The sequence below is a fragment of the Sus scrofa genome, chromosome 13, assembly GCF_054392235.1.
Source record: "Sus scrofa isolate SSC_HxYL_T2T_F1_AM1 chromosome 13, Sscrofa_HxYL_maternal_Yorkshire_Landrace_v2.0, whole genome shotgun sequence".
NCBI lineage: Eukaryota > Metazoa > Chordata > Mammalia > Artiodactyla > Suidae > Sus > Sus scrofa.
Window position 1 is genome coordinate 204,625,314 of NC_139395.1, and position 21,565 is coordinate 204,646,878.

General features: G+C 43.3%; 2 protein-coding genes and 1 pseudogene across 13 annotated transcripts in view; 1 reads left to right on the forward strand and 2 right to left on the reverse strand.

Annotated features, from left to right (window-relative positions):
- LOC100621445 (uncharacterized) overlaps window positions 1-19,144 on the reverse strand; it is a 33,916-nt gene extending 14,772 nt beyond the window's left edge. For 2 of the 4 annotated variants that reach the window (XM_084991868.1, XM_084991870.1), the window contains exons 1-2: window positions 18,659-19,144; window positions 17,641-17,780 (exon numbers count right to left, since the gene is read on the reverse strand). In XM_084991868.1, the coding sequence (XP_084847994.1) occupies window positions 17,641-17,780; window positions 18,659-18,768 (250 nt within the window). In that variant the 5' untranslated portion in view covers window positions 18,769-19,144. Of the gene's footprint in view, window positions 1-4,226; window positions 6,993-8,949; window positions 9,132-17,640; window positions 17,781-18,658 lie in introns of those variants that run through there. The other 2 variants (XM_084991869.1, XM_084991867.1) reach the window with 2 other exon arrangements.
- On the reverse strand, window positions 14,595-16,040 carry LOC110255310 (U6 snRNA-associated Sm-like protein LSm3 pseudogene; annotated as a pseudogene). Its single transcript, XR_014825106.1, has one exon. The product of XR_014825106.1 is annotated as a U6 snRNA-associated Sm-like protein LSm3 pseudogene (transcript).
- Window positions 18,865-21,565, forward strand: part of JAM2 (junctional adhesion molecule 2) — a 76,969-nt gene continuing 74,268 nt past the window's right edge. For all 8 annotated transcript variants that reach the window (XR_014825099.1, XR_014825100.1, XR_014825101.1 and 5 more), the window contains exon 1: window positions 18,865-19,462. Coding sequence is in view for 3 of the 8 variants with exons in the window: in XM_084991863.1 (XP_084847989.1) it covers window positions 19,396-19,462 (67 nt within the window). In the remaining 5 variants the exon portion in view is untranslated. The remainder of the gene's footprint in view (window positions 19,463-21,565) is intronic.

Genomic DNA, 21,565 nt, shown 5'->3' on the forward strand with positions numbered 1-21,565 from the left:
CTGGGAACTTCCATGTGCCGTAGGTGCGACCTTAAGAAAAAGAAAGAAAGGAAGAAAGAAAGAAAGACAAGTTCTCAGAAGTTTCTGCCATGATGCAGTGGGTTAAGGATCCTGCATTGCCATAGCTGTGGTGCACGGACAAAAAAGAGAAAAAAATTAAAATAAAAGCAGGCTCTCAGCCTCACCTCAGAGCACTGAATCATAATCTGCATTGTAACAAGACGCTCTGTAAATTCAGATGCCCGTTAGAGTCTCAGAAGTGCTATTTTATAGTACAATCCTCTACTCTGTTAAGAAACATTAAGATAATATATGAATGGAAAAATATGCATAGTCCCTGAAACCAATTTTTAAGTCTTCCCACCCCTTTCCCTCAAGTTCTGATTTAATATACCAAGTTTCTTTCTTGTCTTCTTCTTCTTCTTTTTTTTTTTTTTTTTTTTTTTTGCTGCACCCACAGCATGTAGAAGTTCCCTGACCGGGGATTGAACCTATGCCACAGCAGTGACCCAAACCATTGCAGTGACAATGCCAGATCCTTAACCCATCTCACCACAGGAGAACTCCCCACCAAGTTTCTTAAAAGTCATCGACATTATTTTTTAAACTTAGAACTGGGTGTGTTTTGATGGTTTTTTTTTTTTTTTTTTTTTTGCCGTTTTTTGTTTTTTTTTGAGAAAGGTTAATTTTTTTCACTTCTCCTAAGCAAGGGAAAATCCTAGTGAAATGTCCTTCTGCTGCCTTCCTCTTCTTTCTTTCCTTTGCTCTTCTCCTCCAAAGAGCAGCAGGGGTGTTAGAACTAGCTGGCAAGAGCAAGATAAAAACAATGAAGAGAAGTTTCTGTTTTTCTCCCCCAGTGAACTGGCCTTCTAACTCACAGTCAAGGCCTCTGTAAAATTAAACTTGTTTTGATAGTGATTACTTCTCTTAGATCAACTGAGTTAGTGGAGCCAGAAACATAGCAGAGAGATTTTATCTATACTACTATTTTGAAGATCCAGCAAGTTTGCATAGGGGGAGAGGATAGCAAATTAATTCAAGGCTTTCGTTTCTTATTTATGAGGATGTGGTTAATTTTTTATTCACTTTTGGTTATGTGTATGGAATTTTGAAATGTGTATGAAATAGAAGTGAAACATTTCAGCCATATAGAAAAGATGAAAAATTAGTATTAAAAAAAGGCCATATTCCAGCCACTTAGGTTAATGATTTGCCATGTTTTGCTTCTTTTCTGTTTTTCTGAAGTATTTTATTTTATTAATTTTTTTCTGGCTTTTGTCTTTTTAGGGCAGCACCCACAGCATATGGAGGTTCTCAGGCTAGTGGTCCAATTGGAGCTGTAGCTGCCAGCCTACACCACAGCCACAGCAACATGGGATCCGAGCCACATCTGCCACCTACACCACAACTCACGTCAATGATGGATCCTTAACCCACTGAGCAAGGCCAGGGATCTAACCCACATCCTTATGGATACTAGTTGGGTTCGTTAACCACTGAGCCACGATGGGAACTCCGATTTTGTTAATTTTTTTATACTGAAATACAGTCAATGTGCAGGATTATGTTAGTTTCAGATGTACTAGACAGTGATTTGACCTTTGCACACATTATGAAATGATCACCACAATAAGTCTAGTAACCATCTGACGCTGTACAAAGTGATTACATTACCCTTTTAATATAAATTATAGATATTATGACATATCACTCCTAAGTTTTCACTGTGCTGATTTTTTTTAAGTAATGACATTTTCTTATATAAAAACAAGTTACACTTGGCTAAAACTTTTGAGGTTAAAATTGGAGTTATTTCCAGTACCACAAAGCTTTCATTATTATTCCCACCACTTTTTCCTTTGCTAGCAGGAGAAGAGGGAAGAACTTGGACCTGTTAAAATTGGTTCAGATACCAGCTGAGTCTTTACTTTTTGGTTTCCAGAGGGGGCCCCTGACATCAGAGAGCAAAAGTCTCTTTAATTCTCAACTACTGACAAAGACTCTGGTCAAGTTAGGCCAAAAGCCAGAGTTCTCCTCATTGAAAAATGCAGTGGAAAGATCTGGCTTAGTACCAGTAGCTTTTTCTTAATTAAGAATCTCAGGGAGTTCCTGTTGGGGTGCAGCAGAAACAAATCCAAGTAGTATCCATAAGGATGTGGGTTTGATCCCTGGCCTTGCTCATTGGGTTAGGATCCAGCATTGCCGTGAGCTGTGGTGTAGGTTGCAGATGTAGCTCAGATCTGGCATTGCTGTGGCTGTGGTGTATTTTGGTAACCGCAGCTCCCGTTCAACCCCCAGCCTGGGAACTTACATATGGTGTGGGTGCAGCCCTACAAAGCAAAAAAAAAAAAAAAGAAGAAGAAGAAACTTAGTCAACATGTTGGAGCCTTCGAATGCAGCAGGAAGGGCAGGAAGTGTAGAAAAGAGAAAGGTGATGATAAGAGGAAGATCAAAAGAGAAAAGAACAGAAACACTCTTATAAACTTAAATCCAGGAGTTCCCTTTGTGTCACAGCGGAAACAGATCCAACTAGGAACCATGAAGTGGCGGGTTCGATCCCCAGCCTCCCTCAGTGAGTTAAGGATCCGGTGTTACCATGAGCTGTGGTGTAGGTCGCAGATGCAGCTCGGATCTGGCATTGCTGTGGCTGTGGCTGTGGCATAGACCGGCAGCAACAGCTCCAATTAGACCCCTAGCCTGGGAACCTCCATACGCTGCAGGTGCGGCCCTAAAAAGACAAAAGACAATAAACCCAAATCCAATACCACAATCAAGATATCTTTTTCTTCTATCTCCTTACATCCCTTCCCATGCTAACATTTTTAACTTGCTAGGATAAAATTAAATATACTTTAAACAGTTCATGAGAGAGAGACTGTGTGTGTGTGTGTGTGTGTGTGTGTGTTCAGTGGCTGGGGCAAAGGGAAAAGAAAAAAAATCTGTAGTAGTTGAACAGAGGTTGCTTATCTTGACAAGTTTCCGGCAGCAATGTAATGTGGTATTATTATTAGAAAACCTGCTAATTCTTTGTTTCTGAATTTGAAGACGCACACCTAAGAAAAGTCTAGTTTGAGAGTTGAAATAAGTGCTTTTAAAAATCACACACTACTACATTTAGAATGGATAAGCAATAGGGGAGGGTCCTATTAAAAAAAAAAGAATGTACATATACATATGACTGGGTCACTTTGCTGTAGAGCCGGAATTGAACACCATTGTAAATCAACCATACTTTAATAAAAATTATTTTTCAAAAATCACATTACTTCCGTCCCATGTTCTGTATGAGGAACAGAAGTTCCAGAGGTTTCAGGTGGCTTATGTAAAAGTGTCTCGGGGGGGGGGGTTCAAAAGTAGTTTCTGGAATGGCTACTATGTCTCTGCTTTTTAATTTTCAGTTCTCCAGGATGTTTAGGCCTGTCTTAGGAAGGAACAACAAGGATGGCCATTTCCGCTGTGGGTTTTAACCCCCGTATCCTGCTTGTTAAACTGCATCCACCCCACTGGGCATTTCCAATGTCTCCACCAGAGTTCCCTGCCATTGTGTTCACTGGCTCCAAGCCAGCAGACAAACATTTGAACTTCTGTCTCTGCAAGGATTCTGAGCACTTCAGGGAGTCAAAAGCCTGGCGTTTGTTATAATATCACAAGTCCAGGGAAAATAATATTTTTTTGAAAACGGTTCCAATTCCTAGGAGCACTCACATCTATAAGGCACAAGGCAAGCCTTAAAATTCAGGGAAACATAGTTCTCAATGCTACTCAGCAGGATCTCATTGTAAATCCATTCCAAGTTGTATCTATGTCTAGATACTTACATTGTAACGGAACAAAGGGTGGAAAAAAAAATGTATACAGGTAAGTGTATCTTGGCCCCCGTGCTGTACAGTGGAAAAATAAATAAATAAATTTTTTAAAAATTCAGGGAAACAACGAGAGGGTTTTAAAGGTTATCATCTGAGGAACCACGCCCCTTCTTGACTTCAGAGAAAGACAGATCTCGAGTAAGGTGCACAGAATGTTGTCACTTCCTGCGTTAGCAGTTGTGAAACCAAATGTAATCTTCTGCTGCTCTTCCAGTCAGCTACTCTTCAACAGGGCCAAAAAGAGCATTCCAGAATGACTAAAACTATCCACCTGGCTTAAAAGGGCCAGATCCAAGAACACAGCAGAATGCCTGAATCTTTGGGAATGAGAAGTCATCACTCTGTTTCTGACTCGCCATCTCATTTTTGCTGTAGCAAGTTTATTCAGGTTCTCGAACCCCATTCCAAAGATCTTAAAGATGAAAAATGCAACTGAGATGCTGGTAAGAAAAGGCATTCTCAGTATAGAAGCTCATCAGCACTAAGAATTTGGCTATGCAAAAATGTAAAGGTTTATACAGATACCTTAGAGGAAATGTGTGCAGGATACAAGCGTAAACACTAAATAAATCATAAGCAGCCTATTTTTGCTTCAAGTACTCCAATTTATCTCCCTTACATTGGAATACATACTAAACCTCGTACTTCAAAAAAATGCCTTGAGGACTAGGTCCGAAGAAAAAGGGCTGCCATAGATTCTATCTTTTCTTCTGTACTCCAAAACAAATGAATGAACATGCAAAGACTTTTTACGTCATGTTTTTCTTTGTTGGCACAATGGCAAAACATACTCTCTTGGCAAATAGGTGGGTAATAGCATCCACTCCTAAAAACTCAGATATTACTGTTGCCAGTGTATCCATTTGAATTGAAACCTTCTGGCTTTTTTTTTTTTAACCACCACAACCATGAGGAAATAATCAGACAAGGGTACAAATATAGAAGAATGTCCATCACAGTTTTCTTTAGGATGCTAAAAAGTGAAAACAACCTAAAAGTTAATAAAATATGGCTCTGTTAAATAGGTATTATATCCCTACAGTAAATACAATGGTGCCAACAGGACTGGCTTGGAAAGATGATTGATATCTGGAATGATGGGCAATGGGAGGCTATGGTACAGCACAGGGAACCGTGTGTGATTGGGTCATTTTGCTGTACCAGAGAAACTGAAGAAACATTGTAAGCCAACTATACTTTAATTAAAAAAAAAAAAAAATGGAGATGTGGAGTTCCCGTTGTGGCTCAGTGGGCTAAGAACCTGGTATTATCTCTGTGAGGATGCGGGTTCCATCCCTGACCTCGTTTAGTGGGTTAAGGATCTGGTGTTGCCATGGCTGCATCGTAGGTCTCGGATGTGTCTTTGATTCGACACTGGCCCGGGCATTTCCACATGATGTAGGTGTGGCCGTAAAAAGGAAAAGAAATACAAATAAAAGGGTGGCGGTAACATGGCAGTGCTGCAGAGTAAAGGCTTTAGAGATAGACCCAGAAACACGTCTTGTGCTGCCACTGACCTACTGGGTACCCCAGAAACATGTCTTGTGCTGCCACTGACCTACTGGGTACCCCAGAAACATGTCTTGTGCTGCCACTGACCTACTAGGTACCCCTGAGGTAATTTATTGCACTTCATTCACTCAAAAAAGATCCTGCAAATAGAGCACTTAGAAAGGAGAGTGGCATATAGAGGTAGTGAAGCGTCAAAGTACTACTGACTTTTAAAAGACATTGTTAGTGGACTGAAGGTTTATGTTCCCTCAACAATCATATGTTGAGACCCTAATCCTAATGTGATGGTATTTGGAGGTGATGAGGTCATGAGGGTGGAGCCCTCAGGCACAGGGTAAGAGCCTTTATGAGAAGATAAGGAGTTCCCATTGTGGCTCAACGGGTTAAGAACACAACAGAGCCTCTGTGAGGATACAGGTTCGATCTCTGGCCTCGCTCAGTGGCTTAAGGATCCAGTGTTGCCACCAGCTGTGGTATAGATTGCAGATGTGGCTCAGATCTGGCATTGCGATCAGCTGACAGCCGCAGCTCTGGTTCAACCCCAAGCCTGGGAACATCCATATGGCGCAAGTGCAGCCATTAAAAAAAAGAAAGTAAGTGAGCTTATTTCCTGTTGGGTAATGAAAGATACGAAGGATGTGAGAGAAGGTGGAAGGTAAACAAAAAGTGGAGAAAACCGAGGTGGGATGGAGAGATGAGAAGAACCACTTAATTTTCAACTTGATTTTAATGTACATATTTAAAAATCAATTTTAATTGATTTTGAGTGGCACCTCGAGGTACAGATGTTCGAAAAACAAGGAAAACTGATTTGGAGTTTAAGCAAAGGCTCTGAGGTAGAGAGACGTAGACTCAGGAGTTATTAGAACATGAAAGAGGACCGAAGGGAAGGAATGGGGCATAGCAGGGTTGTTAGAGCCAGGTGGTTTAGGGTCATTATCTGCATGGATTTGGCAAGTTAGAAAGTCTCTAAGTCCCCAGAGAGATGGAGAGAGATCATCCCTATCACAGCCAGCCAGGCTCCCGATAGCATGCATCCCATGTCCCCAGACAGCCTCACACCTAGCTGGTCACTCAGAGTACCCTGAATATTCCTCATACAGAAATCATACAGGGAGTTCCCATCATGGCTCAGTGGTAAGGAACGGGACTAATATTCATGAGGATGAGGGTTCCATCCCTGGCCTTTCTCAGTGGGTTAAGGGTCTGGCATTGCTGTGAGCTGTGATGTAGGTCAGACTCAGCTCAGATCCTAAGTTACTGTGGCTGTGGTGTAGGCTAGCAGCTGCAGTTCCATTCAACCCCTAGCCTGGGAAATTCCACGTGCTGTGGGCGCAGCCCTAAAAAATTAAAAAAGAAATCATACAGAATTTGATCTCTATTGGTTTAGTATCTGGAGTTGATCAGGCACTTACTGATATCCATCAGGTATAGATAGAGCTGTTAAAATATGCATAATCATATACCTTTCGCCAGCTCCCTCCCTGGGTTGTTGCCTAGATCCAAAGAGAAAATGCATATGAAAGGACTTTCAAAATATCATGTGTCAAATGAAGACGACACTATCATCACAGCGATCAGGGGACAACGTTCAGGATGGTATTTTTCTTCTTCCTAGAAGAGAGAAAAGCCTTCCATCGGAGTCCATATTTTCAGGGGTCTTAGTAGGTAGGAACATGGGTTTAAATCTGGTTCAAGGAGTTCAGGCTATGGATCAGCAATAATGACCCCGACTAGTATCCATGAGAACTCGGGTTTGATCCCTGGCTGCACTCAGTGGGTTAAGGATCTGGCACTGCCATGAGCTGGGATGTAGGTTGCAAACATGGCTCAAATCTGGCATTGCTATGGCTGTGGTGTAGGCCAGCAGCTGCAGCTCTGATTCAACCCCTAGCCTGGAAACTTCCATATGCCATGGATGCGGCCCCCAAAGAAATAAATAAATAAATCTGGCTCAAATATTTCCTAGTTGCCCAGTTCTGGGTCGGGGGCTTAGCTTTCCTAAGCCTTTGTTCTCACCTGTAAAATAATAAGGCATCTCTTCACAAAGTTCTTTATTAGATAACGCCTATAAAGTGCTCTGCAGGGTGCCAGACAAATAGTACTTAATACATGCTAACAATTACAATCATCATCGTCTTTTTTTTTTTTTTTCCTTTTAGGGCCACACCCACGGCATATGGAGGTTCCCAGGCTAAGGGTCAAATTGGAGCTAAAGCTGCCGGCCCACACCACAGCCACAGCAACTCGGGATCCGAGCTGTGTCCGCCACCTACACCACAGCTCACAGGCAACGCTGGATCCTTAACCCAATGAGTAATGCCGGAGAGTGAACCCGCAACCTCATGGATCCTAGGCAGATTCATTAAGCACTGAGCCACGGAGGGAACTCCCCATCACTGTCTTTAGAAGTGTCCTGGAGAGCAGCGCACCAAAGGGAAGAATCAATGAATCTTTCTCAGATCTTTTTACTATTTTCTCGTCTGGGCTGTATTGCCATCCATCCAAGATGGTGAGTTAAGCTGCAGAGTCTCCTGCAACCCAGGGGAATTTTACTTCCTCTACTCCCTTTTTAATTAAGGACATATATTAAGTGTAGTTATCCTAGGCAAGGGCCTCAGGAGAGAACTAGATATAATGTGGGTCAAGTTACATGCAAAAGGGTAAATCCATTCCCAGTCAACGCTGAGGGGACTGCAGAGGAAAGACATAAATAACTAGCGTTCATTCCAGGCCTGGCTCTTTTCTATCTTGCTGTGTGATCTTGAGTAAATTACATCACTGCTTTGGGTCTCATCCTTAACTTGAAACGAGGGAGGGGGAGTGTGGGGAGGGGATGGAGTTGAGAACTATCTCTTTTTCCCCCGAGTTTTAGTTGTAATGACTCCATCCTTATAAACTAACCATCCTTATAGCCTGTCCATCCTTTGTTTGACCTTGGCAAATGTTTGTTAAATGCTGCTTCCTCCCCTAAGATGATAACCTTTGTGAGTGGAAAATTCCATTTAAAAAGTCATTTTTGTACTAATTCCTTATGAAATTTTTATTTATTTTATTATTTATTTATTTATTTATTGTCTTTTTGCCTTTTCTTAAGCCGCTCCGGTGGCATATGGAGGTTCCCAGGCTAGGGGTCTAATCGGAGCTGTGGCCACCAGCCTACACCACAGCTCACGGCAACGCCAGATCCTTAACCCACTGAGCAAGGCCAGGGATCGAACCCGAAACCCCATGGTTCCTAGTCGGATTCGTTAACCACTGTGCCATGACGGGGAACTCCTGAAATTTTTGATTATCATTCAAATTTAAAAAACTATTGGGAATTCTCTTGTGACACAATGGGGTTAATGCTCCAGCATTGTCACTGCAATGGCTCAAGTTGCAGCTGTGGCTCAGGTTCAGGCCCTGGCCCAGGAACTTCTACATGCCATGAGCATGGCCAAAAACAAAAACAAAAACAAAGAAACACATTGATATGCACATGGAGGTATACGGAATGATTGGCCAATGGGGACCTGCCGTACAGCACAGAGAACTCTACCTATGAGGCAAAACGATCTGAAAGAGAATGCATGTGTGTACACGTATAACTGAGTAACTTTGCTGCAAAGCAGAAATGATCACAACATTGTAAATCAACTAGACTTCAATAAAACTCTAAGCAATGAAAAGAAAATCAAAACCAAACAAAGCACCTTGAGGGAGTTCTTGCTATGGTGCAGTAGGTTAAGAATCCAGCTGCATGTAAACCAACTGCAATGGAAACAATAAAAATCATTAAAAATTTTTCATTAAAAAAAAAGAATCCAACTGCAGCAGCTTGGGTCAGTGTGGCAGTGTGGGTTCTATTCCTGGCCTGTCACAGTGGGTTAAAGGATCCGGCACTGCCACAGCTGTGGCATAGGTCGAAGCTGGCTCAGATTCATTCCCTGGCCCAGGAACTTCCATATGCCATGGGGATAGCCATTAAAAAACAAAACAAAACAGGAAACAAACAATGAATTGATAATAAGTGTGCTTTATTTTAAAAAAAGGAAAGAAAGCATTAATATTTAACTTACTGATCACCAGTGTGATTTATTTGTCAGGTAGAAGTGCCTTACTTAAGTTATTTAGCAGAGGCTGTGAAGGAATCTTACTCCTCATTGTATACAGAATTAAGTGAAGCTAGTAAGCTTGCTTGCTTGCTTTCCTTCTTTCTTGCTTTCCTTCTTTCTTTCTTTCTTTCTTTCTTTCTTTCTTTCTTTCTTTCTCTCTTTCTTTCTTTCCTTCTTTCTTTTTCTTGGAAGACAGTTTTGAGCACTGTACTGTTATAATGTACCTGAAGAAAGATGTCACTTTGGGAGAATCAAGAAGGCTGCAGGCTGGAATCTCTGTGGGCTTCTCTGAACAGATTTATTTGGCTGGAAAGGACTGTGGTTTGAGAATGAGCTATGAGTGTGCTTGCAGGCCTATCAGAATGAAAAGCTGAAATCAGGCTTATTCCAGATTTCAGGGATAATTACGCGGGATAAGTAATGAGCCTCCCATGAAAGACTTAAATTCTATCCATAGGCATCTCGAATTCATATGAGAAACACATGGGAATTTATGTGGTTCTGAAAATGGAAGACCCTTTTATTTTTTCCCTTTTCTCTACACTGCAGAGTGTGGGCACTCTTGCCAGCACCTCCTCCACACCCAGGAGGAAAAATAACCCATTCAACACAGAAATACCCAATCTGAGATGTTGTGAGAAGTCACTCAACAGCCCTTCTCTGCACTGCTTGTTTTAGGAAATGTGCCTGACACCTCCTCAACATTACCTTGAATTCAGAAAGAGAGTGGCTGGAAAGGAGGAAAATGGGAAGACATCCTAAAACTCCAGATCCCTATTTATGTTGACCTGACAAAATGCTTATAGTATCAGAGTGAAAGTGATTGTGACACATGGCGGGGGCGGGGGGGGGGGGGACCCAGTCACTGGAGAATAGAACAGAGCTTGGAGGGGCTCCCATGGTAATTCGTCCCTATTCTTCCCTTCATGTTGTTGCCTGATGCTCCCTGGGAGAGGGATTCTTACAGGCAGAATAATAATGAAACAAACTCCCAACCCCCCACTAATGGAGCAGCATCAACTATTGCTATTCCTTTCATCATCCTGCTGCTGATGTCTGTCATCACTTCAGTACTGGGGTTTTTGTTGGTTTGTTTTGGCTGCACCGGTGATGTGCAGAAGTTCCTGGGCTAAGCACTGAACCCGCCACAGCAGTGACTGGAACCACAGCAGTGACAACACAGGATCCTTAACCACTAGACCACCAGGGAACTCCTCAGTATTCGTTTTTTATCTTATGCACTAGTTTTATACTTTCGTAAATACAGAACACAAGTCTGGGGTTCCCAGCATGGCTCAGTGGTAATGAACCTGACTAGTATCCATGAGGATGCAGATCTGATCTCCGGCCTCACTCAGTGGGATAAGGATCCCACATTGCTGTGAGCTGTGGTGTAGGTCACAGATGTGGCTTGGATCTGGCGTTGCTGTGCTGTGGTAAAGGCCAGCAACTGCAGCTCTGATTCAACCCCCACTTAGCCCAGGAACTTCCATATGCAGCAGATGCGGCACTAAAATGCAAAAAAAAAAAAAAAAAAAAAAAAAAAGGTTTACTGCAGGGCCATGCATGGAGATGGGTGGTTCATGCTTCCAAAATATCCTAAACTTCCCGAACCAAAATTACAAAGCCTTTCCAAAGGCAAGGTGAGGGAAGGCATTCCCATTGTGGTGCAACAGAAACAAACCAGATTAGTATCCACCAGGATGCAGGTTCCATCCCTGGCCTCACTCAGTGGGTTAAGGATCTGGCATTGCCATGAGCTGTGGTATAGGTTGCGGACATGGCTCAGATCCCACATTGCTGTGGCTGTGGTGTGAGCCTGCAGCTGTAGCTCCTATTTGACCCTTAGCCTGGGAACCTCCATATGCCATGGGTGCAGCCCTAAAAAGACCGAAAAAAAAAAAAAAAAAAAAAAAAGGCAAGGTGAGGGATGGTGTGGTTGGTTTTGGCAAACTTCTCCTTTGATCTGATAGCTGTCCACAGAGGTCAGATCACAATGTTCCTGTAAACTCCAACAGGACACACGTATGCTTCAGAGAGGCGCTAAAGCAGAGGATATGCGGGAAGGGCCTCCCCTAGGAAGGCCCCATAGGGTCCTGCTGGGTTACGTTCTCAAGTGTTTGTTTAGTACTCAAGAATTGGTCACCCCAAAATATCCCTCTTGGGCATGAGAATTATTTTAGGCTGGCTCCAGATTCCTCTCAGACATCTTTGACTACTCTTTTTTGTGCTCTTTTGTTTGTTGGTTTTAATTTTGTTATCAGATTTTATTAGGTTTTAGATTCACAACAAAATTATGCCGAAGGTACAGAGATTTTCCATATCCTCCCTGCCCCCAACACATCATGGTCTCCCCATTATCCACATCCCCTCCAAAGTGATAGATTTGTTACAACTGAAGACTCGGTATTGACATATCCGCACCCAGTGCCCAGAGTTTACATCAGAGTTTACTGTTGGTTTATATAGTCTATGGATTTGGATTTCTTTGCTCCCTGCCTTCCAAAGGGGCTCTCATATTTTGTACTCCCATTAGCAGTGGATGAGGGTTCCTTTGGCTCTACATCCTCACCAGCATTTGACAGTGTTGGTGCTGTCGGTGTTCTGGATTTTGGTCATTGTAATAGGTGTAGACTGGTATCTCATTGTTCTTTTTTTTTTTTTCGAAGGCCAAATCTGAGGCTTATGGAAGTTCCCAGGCTAGGGGTTGCCTTGGAGTTGCAGCTGCTGGCCAACACCACAGCCACAGCAACGCCATATCCAAGTCGTATCTGTGACCTACACCACAGCTCATGGCAATCCTTAACCCACGGAGCAGGTCCAGGGATCGAACCTGCATCCTCATGGATACTAGTTGAGTTCGTTACCACTGAGCCACAACGGGAACTCTGATCATTGTTCTTTTAATTTGCATTTCCTTGATGATATATGATGTGGGGTATCTTTTCATATGCTTACATGTGTTGACCTAAAACAAGTGGACTGCCATTTATTTCTCCAGTAAGGATGGGGGTATTCGGGATTGGTGGAGAAGTACAATTTGGAGTCTGCAACCATGGTGAGCCACATGCAAGTCCCAGTACTGCAGGGAAAAGGGAACCCTTTTATAGATGGGAAAAGGAAGTTGAGGGCAGGGCTATAGTAAACTAAGAGTCCATGGCCAGTCCTTGCCAGGAAAGAAGAGGAGTCTTTCTTCTTCCTGTTAGGTTCCTCTGTTGTCACAGGATGTGAGAGCTCCTCATTCTGGTCTCCCAACTCTATTTAATTCATTAATTTTTTAGACTTGCTATCTGTATATCTTCTTCAATGAGCTGTCTGTTAAGGTCTTTACAGATTTTTTAAATCGAGTTGTTTTCTTGTTGGATTTATAAGTTCTTTTGGGTAATGGTTCATTATCTGATATGTTTTTTGTAAATATTTTCTCCCAGTCTGTGGCTTCTAATTCTCTGGAAACTGTCTTTCAAAGAGCAGACGTTTTTAATTTTAATGAAGTCCAGTTTATCAATTCTTTCTTTCATGGGTCACGCCTTTGGTATTATCTCTAAAAAGTCATCACCAAACCCAAGATCCTCTAGATTTTGTCCTTTGTTTTGAAATGGAGCAGAATTGGTCACCCCAAAATATCCCTCTTGGGCATGAGAATTATTTTAGGCTAGGCTGATTACTTTTTTTTTTTGAGAGCTGCGCCCACAGCGTATGGAAGTTCCCAGTCTAGGGGTCAGATCAGAGCTGGAGCTGCCAGCCCACATCACAGCCACAGCAACGCAGGATCCAAGTCCTGTCTATGACCGACACCACAGCTCAAAGCAATGCCAGATTCTTAACCCACTGACTGAGGCCAGGGATCGAACCCATGTACTCACGTGTACTCAGACTTGTTACTGTTGAGCCATGACGGGAACTCCTGGGCTGATTACTTTTAAGCCACAGCAAACATTGGAAAAGCTCTGAAAACTGAATAGAAGTTATACTTTCGTAGGAGACATATTTAAAAGGGAAATCTCCATTTGCATGGGTATTTCCCTCTCTGTCCCTGGGAGAGACAGGTGACTTTAAATCTCTGGAAACACTTATCAAGGAAGAAGGCAGAGAGTTAAATCTACATAACAACCTTATTCTTGTTTACTGTGCTTTTCCTGGTAACTGGCCTGGAGGGGAGTGGGAGACCCAACAACCTGTTTTGTCTCTAACTTAAGTGGCATTTAAGGTGATGGCTTGGGCCACTCTGGAGAGTTACTCAGTACCCTTAGATATCTCCTATGTACATAGAAGGTGTCAAAATTACTAAATGTGTTTGTATTTCTCTTGTTAACCCATCTTTTCATTATGGGGGGATCTCAGCCAAGAACCTAGAAGGGTAGAGGGAAAATTATTTCCTAGGAGTTGTATAGTTTTGCATTTTACATTTACATCCGTTTTGAATTCATTTTTGTGAAAAGTAGAAGATTGTGTCTAGATTCACTTTTTTTTTTTAACATGGATCTTCTTCCTACCTCTTACTGAATTTATTTCCTTAGATTTACTTTTAGATAGTCACTTCTTTTTTCTAATTGATCTCAATCATTTACTCTCATAACTTCTCCCATCTTCTAGAAAAGTTCCCCAATACCAGTCTATTGAATAGTTGCATCAGAATCAACCAGGTTGCTTATTGATATACAGTCAGCCCTCTGTATGCAAAGGTTCTGCATCTTCAGATTCGACCAACCACAGATCAAAAATATTTGAAAAAGAATTCCAGAAAGTTCCAAAAAGCAAAATTAGAATTTGCTGCATACTGGCAATGATTTACATTGTATCGAGTATTATAAGTAAACTAGAAGTGATTTAAAGTATATGGGAGGATGTGCATAGGTCATATGCAAATGCTAATGCCATTTTTAAAAAGGGACTTAAGCATTCTCAGATTTTAGTATGCATGGGAAGTTCCTGGAACCAATCCCCCCTCAGACACAAATGAAGAGACTGTGCAAATTCTCAGGCGCCCCAAGATTGAAACTTCTAGGACTCAGAATTTTTAACATAATTTTAAGCAGAGAATCATATATAAGGGTCTCTAGGGGATTCTGAGGAGCAGTCTTATTCATCACTTTTCTAGGGAATGGTGATGATATTTACATTTATTTTTTTTAATCAATTCTGAGAGCTTCCTGAATTCTAGTCCAGTCTTTCTAATAGTTTACTGGTCATCTTGAGGTAGGAGGTAGATGGGTCCCTGGGCTGAACAGCTGGAGTTTGTCAGGCTGAGTAGATTGGAGCTTGTCTCCCCCTGCTATTTCAAGGGTAAAGTTAATGGCAGAAGCTGAAAGGAGCTGAGCTCTGCTGGAGTAAAGAGAAAAGATGACAACATCTTTCATTCTTGAGGTCAAGGAGACCTCCTCGACTGCACATGCGCAAAAAAGTTCCCTGGGGGGTCAAAAAGGGAGGGGGCACTAGCCCATGATATATCGTACCAACCTCCCAGAGATCCCTGCCCTGGATTCCACCTTGGTAAAAAGGTGCCCACGCATATCAGGGAGGGCCTTGAGTCAGATCAGATCAGGATATGAAGACGATGACTGGCCAGAGGAAAACAAAGATGCCAGAAGGTGGCCCCTATATAAGCAGTTTAAACCACCCCTCTCGTGCTCCTCATTAGGGAGGACATCCACAGCCTTTTTCCCTGGGTGTATATTTCTGCTTTGCTTCTGTCTTTTTTTTAATCAAAAAAAAAAAAAAAAAAAAAAAAAGAACGTCAAATTTAATTTAAAGAAAAAAACCCAGAAATTGACTGAAAAAACAATGGAGCAAATCAACTCCTGAAAAAGAGTTCTGCGTCTTGGTGATCACATTTATTGGAAGAGATGAAGAAAAATCAAAAATGCCATTTAGCTTAAGATTCTTCTGAGTTATCCACAAATGAACCAATTTCAGGGGTGGAAGAATTCTTGCTTATTTCTTAGTATCAAAATGTACGCAATGGAGCTCCTGCCGTGGCTCAGCAGAAATGAATTTGACTAGCATCCATGAGGACGCAGGTTCGATCCCTTGCTCAGTGGGTTAAGGATCCAGTGTTGCTGTGGTTATGGTGTAGGCCAGTGGCTATAGCTCCAATTCTACCCCTAGCCTGGGAACTTCCAAATGCTGAGGGTGCGGCCCTAAAAAGACCAAAAAAAAAAAAAAATGTACGCAGGTTTCTATTTGGGGTGTCTTTTGCATTTAAAGAGGCAATCCCATGATATCCCCCATTTCCACACAGGATAAATTCTTTGTTTCAGCCAACTCTCAATGGCAGGGCAACTAGCACAACACAATCTCCCTGGACAAAGAGCATCGGCATGTTCTGTTTTGTTGATTTGTGTTTCTCTCCATACATTTCTTCATCAATTTCTGTAGTTATCACAGTTTCTTCCACATCTCCCAAAATCATATTTAAGTGCTGATCACAAGCATGTCACCTGCCTTGAAGCTCTCTGCCGTTTCTCATTTTCACATAGATTTGCTCATCCAGGCTGAGCCTGATGAGCTCCAGGGACTCGTCTATGGTGTTGGTAGTTTGTTGCTGGTCCACGTTGTCAACCAGGTTTCAAACCCTGTGCACTTTCTGCTTCTGTCTTAAATAAACTACTTCTTCATGTGCTCTTTCACATGAGTTGTGTTTCTATGTCTGTTTTACAGCCTCAGACTTTCTATAAAATTCTTTTTGCAAAGCAGACAAGAGCCAAGGGCTCTGCCTCTAGCCACTAGCCTCTGGTTAGGATTCCTAGTTTTCACCCAGGTGGCCCAGGTTCAGTTCCTAAGATTTTGCTGCAAGTTGCTGCATGCCTTTTTCTCCCTGAGATCAGTCTCACCTAGATAGCCCTGAGCCAACTCCTGCCAAAACTGCTGGAACTGTGTGTACTCCCTATATTTCTTATTTAAGTAATGATGCTATTTATAACACCACATACAGTCGCACAGGCTGCAAATCTCAGTTACTACAACTTCTCCCCGTTCTCATTTCTGTGTCTCATTGACGACACAATCCTGCTGACTAGGTTTGTGAATATTATTTGAATCTATCTGCTTTTTCACTTACCCCTCTGTGACCATTTGCTTCATGACACATCTCTTTCTCAGAACACTGCAAAGGTTTTCAGACTTGGCCAATGTTCTGATTTCTCTCATCTCTAATCTGTTCTCTATATTTCCAAACAAATCATCATTCTAAGGCACCAGTGTCATATAGGACTTTCTGCAATGATGGAAATGCTCTAGATCTGCCTTATCCAGGAGAGTAGCCATTACTCCCATATGCCTATTGAGAATTTCAAATGTGGCAAGTGTGACTGAAGAACTGAATTTTTTTTGAGGGCCACATGAGTGGCATATGGAAGTTCCAAGACTAGGGATTGAATGTTGGAGCTGCAATTGCCACCTACCCCACAGCAACGCGGGATCCAAGCTGTGTCTACGACCTATACATAGCTCTCAGCAATACCAGATCCTTAAACCATTGAGTGAGGCCAGGGATCAAACCCACATCCTCATGGATACTAGTCAGGTTTGTAACCTGCTGAGCCACAATGGGAACTCCCTGAAGAATTGAATTTTAAATTTAATTGCATTCAAGTGTATATAGCCACATGGATCTAGAGGCTACTATATTGGACTGCACAGTTCTAAAATATGGATTATTTTATATCCTACCCTAGTGTTTTCAAAAAGCTCTTTACCTACAGGATAAGGTCTAGAGTCCACAGTATGTTGACGGACCCTCATAATCCAATTGTCTTTTCAGTTTCTTCCATCTCCCCTGCCCAGTTCTATATGTACTCTAGCTCTGTAGAAGCTTGCTTTTCATAAACAAGCCATAATTTTTTGATCTCTCAGCTTTTGATCCTGTTTTGCTCTGCCTAGAATGTCCTTCTCTGATTTCCTTCCGTTTAAAATGTGGCTTAACTTTCCATGCCTAAATGGGAGGATGTGTGTACATTACATGCATCCCCAACATAGGAACATCCTCTTATCCTTGACCTTGAACAAGCTCCTTAGCATCTCTCAGACAGGTTGTCTCATCTGTAAAGTGGGAATGATAATATTTTCTCTCTTACAGAGTTGTTGGAGGATTAGATAGTGCCCTGTTCAGACTCTGCTGAGAAAGCACTCAATAAAAATCTTTTTTTCTGTCCCCCAGTAACACTTACCATGTGGTTTTAGAGGTCTTTCCAGATGGAACTCACTGTCTTTCCTCAAGACTGTGAGCTCATTAGCAGCAAAGACTCGATCTTGTAAATCACTGTCCTCCAGCATCCGGCACATCGCAGCTCTTTGACAAACACCTTGCCTGGTGACAGATAACGCAGTGAATCAGTTATTCACATAGGATGTCACAGAATTAAAAAAAAAAAAATTCCACTTTGTGTGTATCTGTAGGGAGGAAGGAGCAAAAGAAACAGTTGTGGCAAGAATGAGAAAAGAGGATGCCAACAACTTTTCTTCTGCAGCGTTAAATCTTTCTTGTCACAGCCCAGAAAAACTGGCATAAGCTCGTTGTTGTTCACGTCCTTTCTCCTTGCTCGACTGGGTACAGCTCTAACATTTTTGCCATTTCAATTTTCCTTTCTGGGTCCCCTCTGCCCCTCTCCCACCATGGGCGTTAAAGCCTCCATCACTGTCACCAAGGAAACAGTAGGGACGCCTCATTCCTCACAGCTCTGCATATCTGAACTCTGGCTGCCTTTGTCCACTGAGCTAAGCTAAATTCTTTGCGTGCACACCACTAAATCAACTGTCTTCTATGCAGAACTTTACCCATTATTCTACAGTTTAAAAAACACATGGGGAACAATTCCATCTCTTAGGAATGGCCTTTTTCCAGACCTGTCAATACTCTTAAATGCACCAGACATTTTTTGGTCCCTAGGAGGAAATTTTAAAATTTCCCGTTTAGCCCTTGTACTGTGTGCGATGTAAGTGCGGGTCAATTTTAAAGCACGCAACAGAGCATTCATAATGGGTTTCCCTTTTAAAAGCACTGTAGACCAAAAATAAACCTGACAAAGGGCAGCTGTAGAGTTTTAACATGTGGAAAACTCCACAGGCGGCAGTTATATAACTGAAAAGAAACATGATAAATATTTCACACCGTTAGATGAACTTCTGACACGTGGAAAGCAAGGAACACAAAACACAGCTTAACCCTCTAAGAAGCAGGAAACTTACACAGAGAAGGAGCCAAGGCGATGGCTAACATCTGAGACCTGCCTTCCAGCACGAGTCTCAATTGTTTTTTTTCCCCCCTTCGCCTCCAAGGCGGAGCCGGAGAACCCCATCTCCCCGGAGCGCCTCCCTCGCAGCTTCGCGGGTTGGCCAGAATTTTCCAAATATCTCCACCCCTAGGCTGAAAACCCCCAAAGAACTTTTGTGCGGAGGAGGAGAGGGGAGTTGGACCAAGGCAGGCGGAGTGCCCTCTTGCACCGTGCCCCACCCCCCTGATCCCGGCGGCCAGCGCCTCCCAAGCCCGGGCTCCTCGCCCTGGGGACAGCTGGCAGCCCCGCGCCGGACCAGACACAAAGCCGATCAATCCCGGCGGCGCGGGGGCGGGGGCCGCCCCGCCAGGGCTTCCCTTCCGCTCGTCGCCTCCTCCTGCCCCCTCGTTAGGACCCGGGCAACACCTCGTCCGGCTCCCACTGCCCGCCCCTTCTTACCCCCCCCCCCAAAAAAAATAACTGCCCAGACCCTCAGGCCCCTGTCTAGGCCAGACCCGCCTCTAGGCAGCCCGCGGAGAAGGCGCCCCTGGAAAAGGGAAACTGACATCCCATCAGGGTCCGCCCCTCCCCTGCCCTGCACGCGTCTCTTCTCTCAGCCACCGAAGTTCAGGGAGTCCCCCGCCGGCCTCCAGCGGTCCCGCCACCAAGACCCTCGGCTTTCGAGGAGCCGCCAGCTCCGACCCCGCGAAGATGGCGAGGAGGAGCCGCCACCGCCTCCTCCTGCTGCTGCTGCGCTACCTGGTGGTCGCCCTGGACTGTAAGTTGCTGGGGGTACCTCCATCCTCCCACCCACTCCTGCGGAGACCACCTCCCCCAAACCTACAGCCCCTGGTCGCGGCGCTGGCGGCGGGCTGTCTCAGGGCTCTGGGCCGAGGGTTCTGCGGCCGGGTGTCTAACCAGACACTCAGCGAGCCCATAATCCGGGGTGCCAGCAGGGGCGGGGAGCCCGAGGTCTTCCTTTCCTTGTATATAGCATCTGCTTTTTGTCAGTACCAGTTAGAGAAAATTAAGAATCCACACCAGCAGGTTCTCACCTTCTTACAAAGTTGGGTTAAGTTTTCAAAGACACAGACACAGGGACGTGAACAGAATGCAAAACTCACTAACTCCTTAGAAGATGCTAAGATCCCAAGATGGCATCACTCAGAGCCAGGCGCCGGCCACCCTCTTAAGTGCCAGAGGAGGGGGCGGTGTTAAAGTATTTTTGGCTTCTGGGGGTCCCAGTTGCACCAGTCATATGTAGTGCACTTTTGGGTCAGGGGTGGGAGGGAATTCGGGGCTGCTGAGCCAGAATTACTTTTATCCTCGCCACCTGCACATCTACATTCAGTTAGAGGAGTCTGGTCTGGGCGCTCCAGCCAGCTGCTGTGTCCTCAAGCGACGTGCAAGGGGATGATTGTTAGAAAGATACAAAAGCCGAATGATAGAATAGCGGGAGACGTCCCAAAGCCAATTTCATGGGATGGTTCTAAACAGGATTTTCACGGATTCTGGGCTCATAAGATTTCAAATCCTCGCGTTAATTTTTTAGAAAAATGGAGGAAACGACAATAGCTCTTAAGCACTTCGGCACAGTTTTCCTTTTTTCTTTCGTTTTTCTTTCCTTTTATTTTTCATAGAATGGATTACTGTTATTGCTATCCAAGTTCTGGTAATATAATACTTAAAATAATCTGCCGGACGAGTGTCTAATACCACAATATAATGACTTTTTCTGGCTCTCTCATTGCCTAAGTGAGTATTGCCAAGCTCAGTGTGGTGTGGGTTTTTGTCCCTTAGTGGAAGGTCAAGTTGTCTCAGGGAAGGGACATGGGCTGCCCTATGTTATAAAAAATCAAACCAGAAAGTCAAGGCTTCACAATAAAACCACTATGCAATTTTTAAATATCAATTAGTATCATGTTGAACACAGAAAAAAAATTACTAATGCTGTCGAAGGCAACAAAGAAGCAGGTTGGAGATATTGTAACAAAACTGCTAGGAGAGTTATGTATTTTACTGACAGCCTTAAATTTCAAATAAAAAGGACTGACTTTAGTGGAGAATTATCACTAATTAAAAACAGAGAAAATGATTTTACTTTGGTATCTTGTTCAATAGTCAAAAATAGAAACAGACTACCTCTTTTTCAAGCTTTAGGTAAAGCTAACACATCGTTCCTTCTAATGCTGACTCCTGTAGGGATTAACTTGGAAGTGGGTAGTGATCCTTTCTGTATTGGTCCTGGGATGCCAGAAGGCCTAGTACTGCAAGAATGTTTTCTTCTATTTGTTTTTTGTTTTTTGTTTTTTTTTTTTTGAAAACAAACTTTTAAACTTTCATAGCAGTTTAGATTTAAAGAAAAATTACAAATGTGGTATAGAGAGTTCCCATACACACCACACCCACTCCCCCGTTATGAATATTTTACATTAGTATGATCCATTTGTCACAGTTAAGGAACCAATATTGATACTTTTTTTTTTTTGTCTTTTTTTGCCTTTTCTTGAGCTGCTCCCACGGCATATGGAGGTTCCCAGGCTAGGGGTCTAATCGAAGCTGCAGCCGCCGGCCTACGCCAGAGACACAGCAATGCGGGATCCGAGCCACATCTGCGACCCACACCGCAGCTCACGGCAACACTGGATCCTTAACCCACTGAGCAAGGCCAGGGATCAAACCCACAACCTCATGGTTTCCTAGTCAGAGTCGCTAACCACTGCACCATGACAGGAACTCCTGGGGATACATTATTTTTAACAGAAGTCCACACTTTATTCAGATTTCCTTCATCCTTCCCTAATGTCCTCTTCTGTTCCAGGCTCCCAGCCAGGACACCACCTTCCATTTAATAGTTCTGTATCCTGAGGCTCCTCTTAGC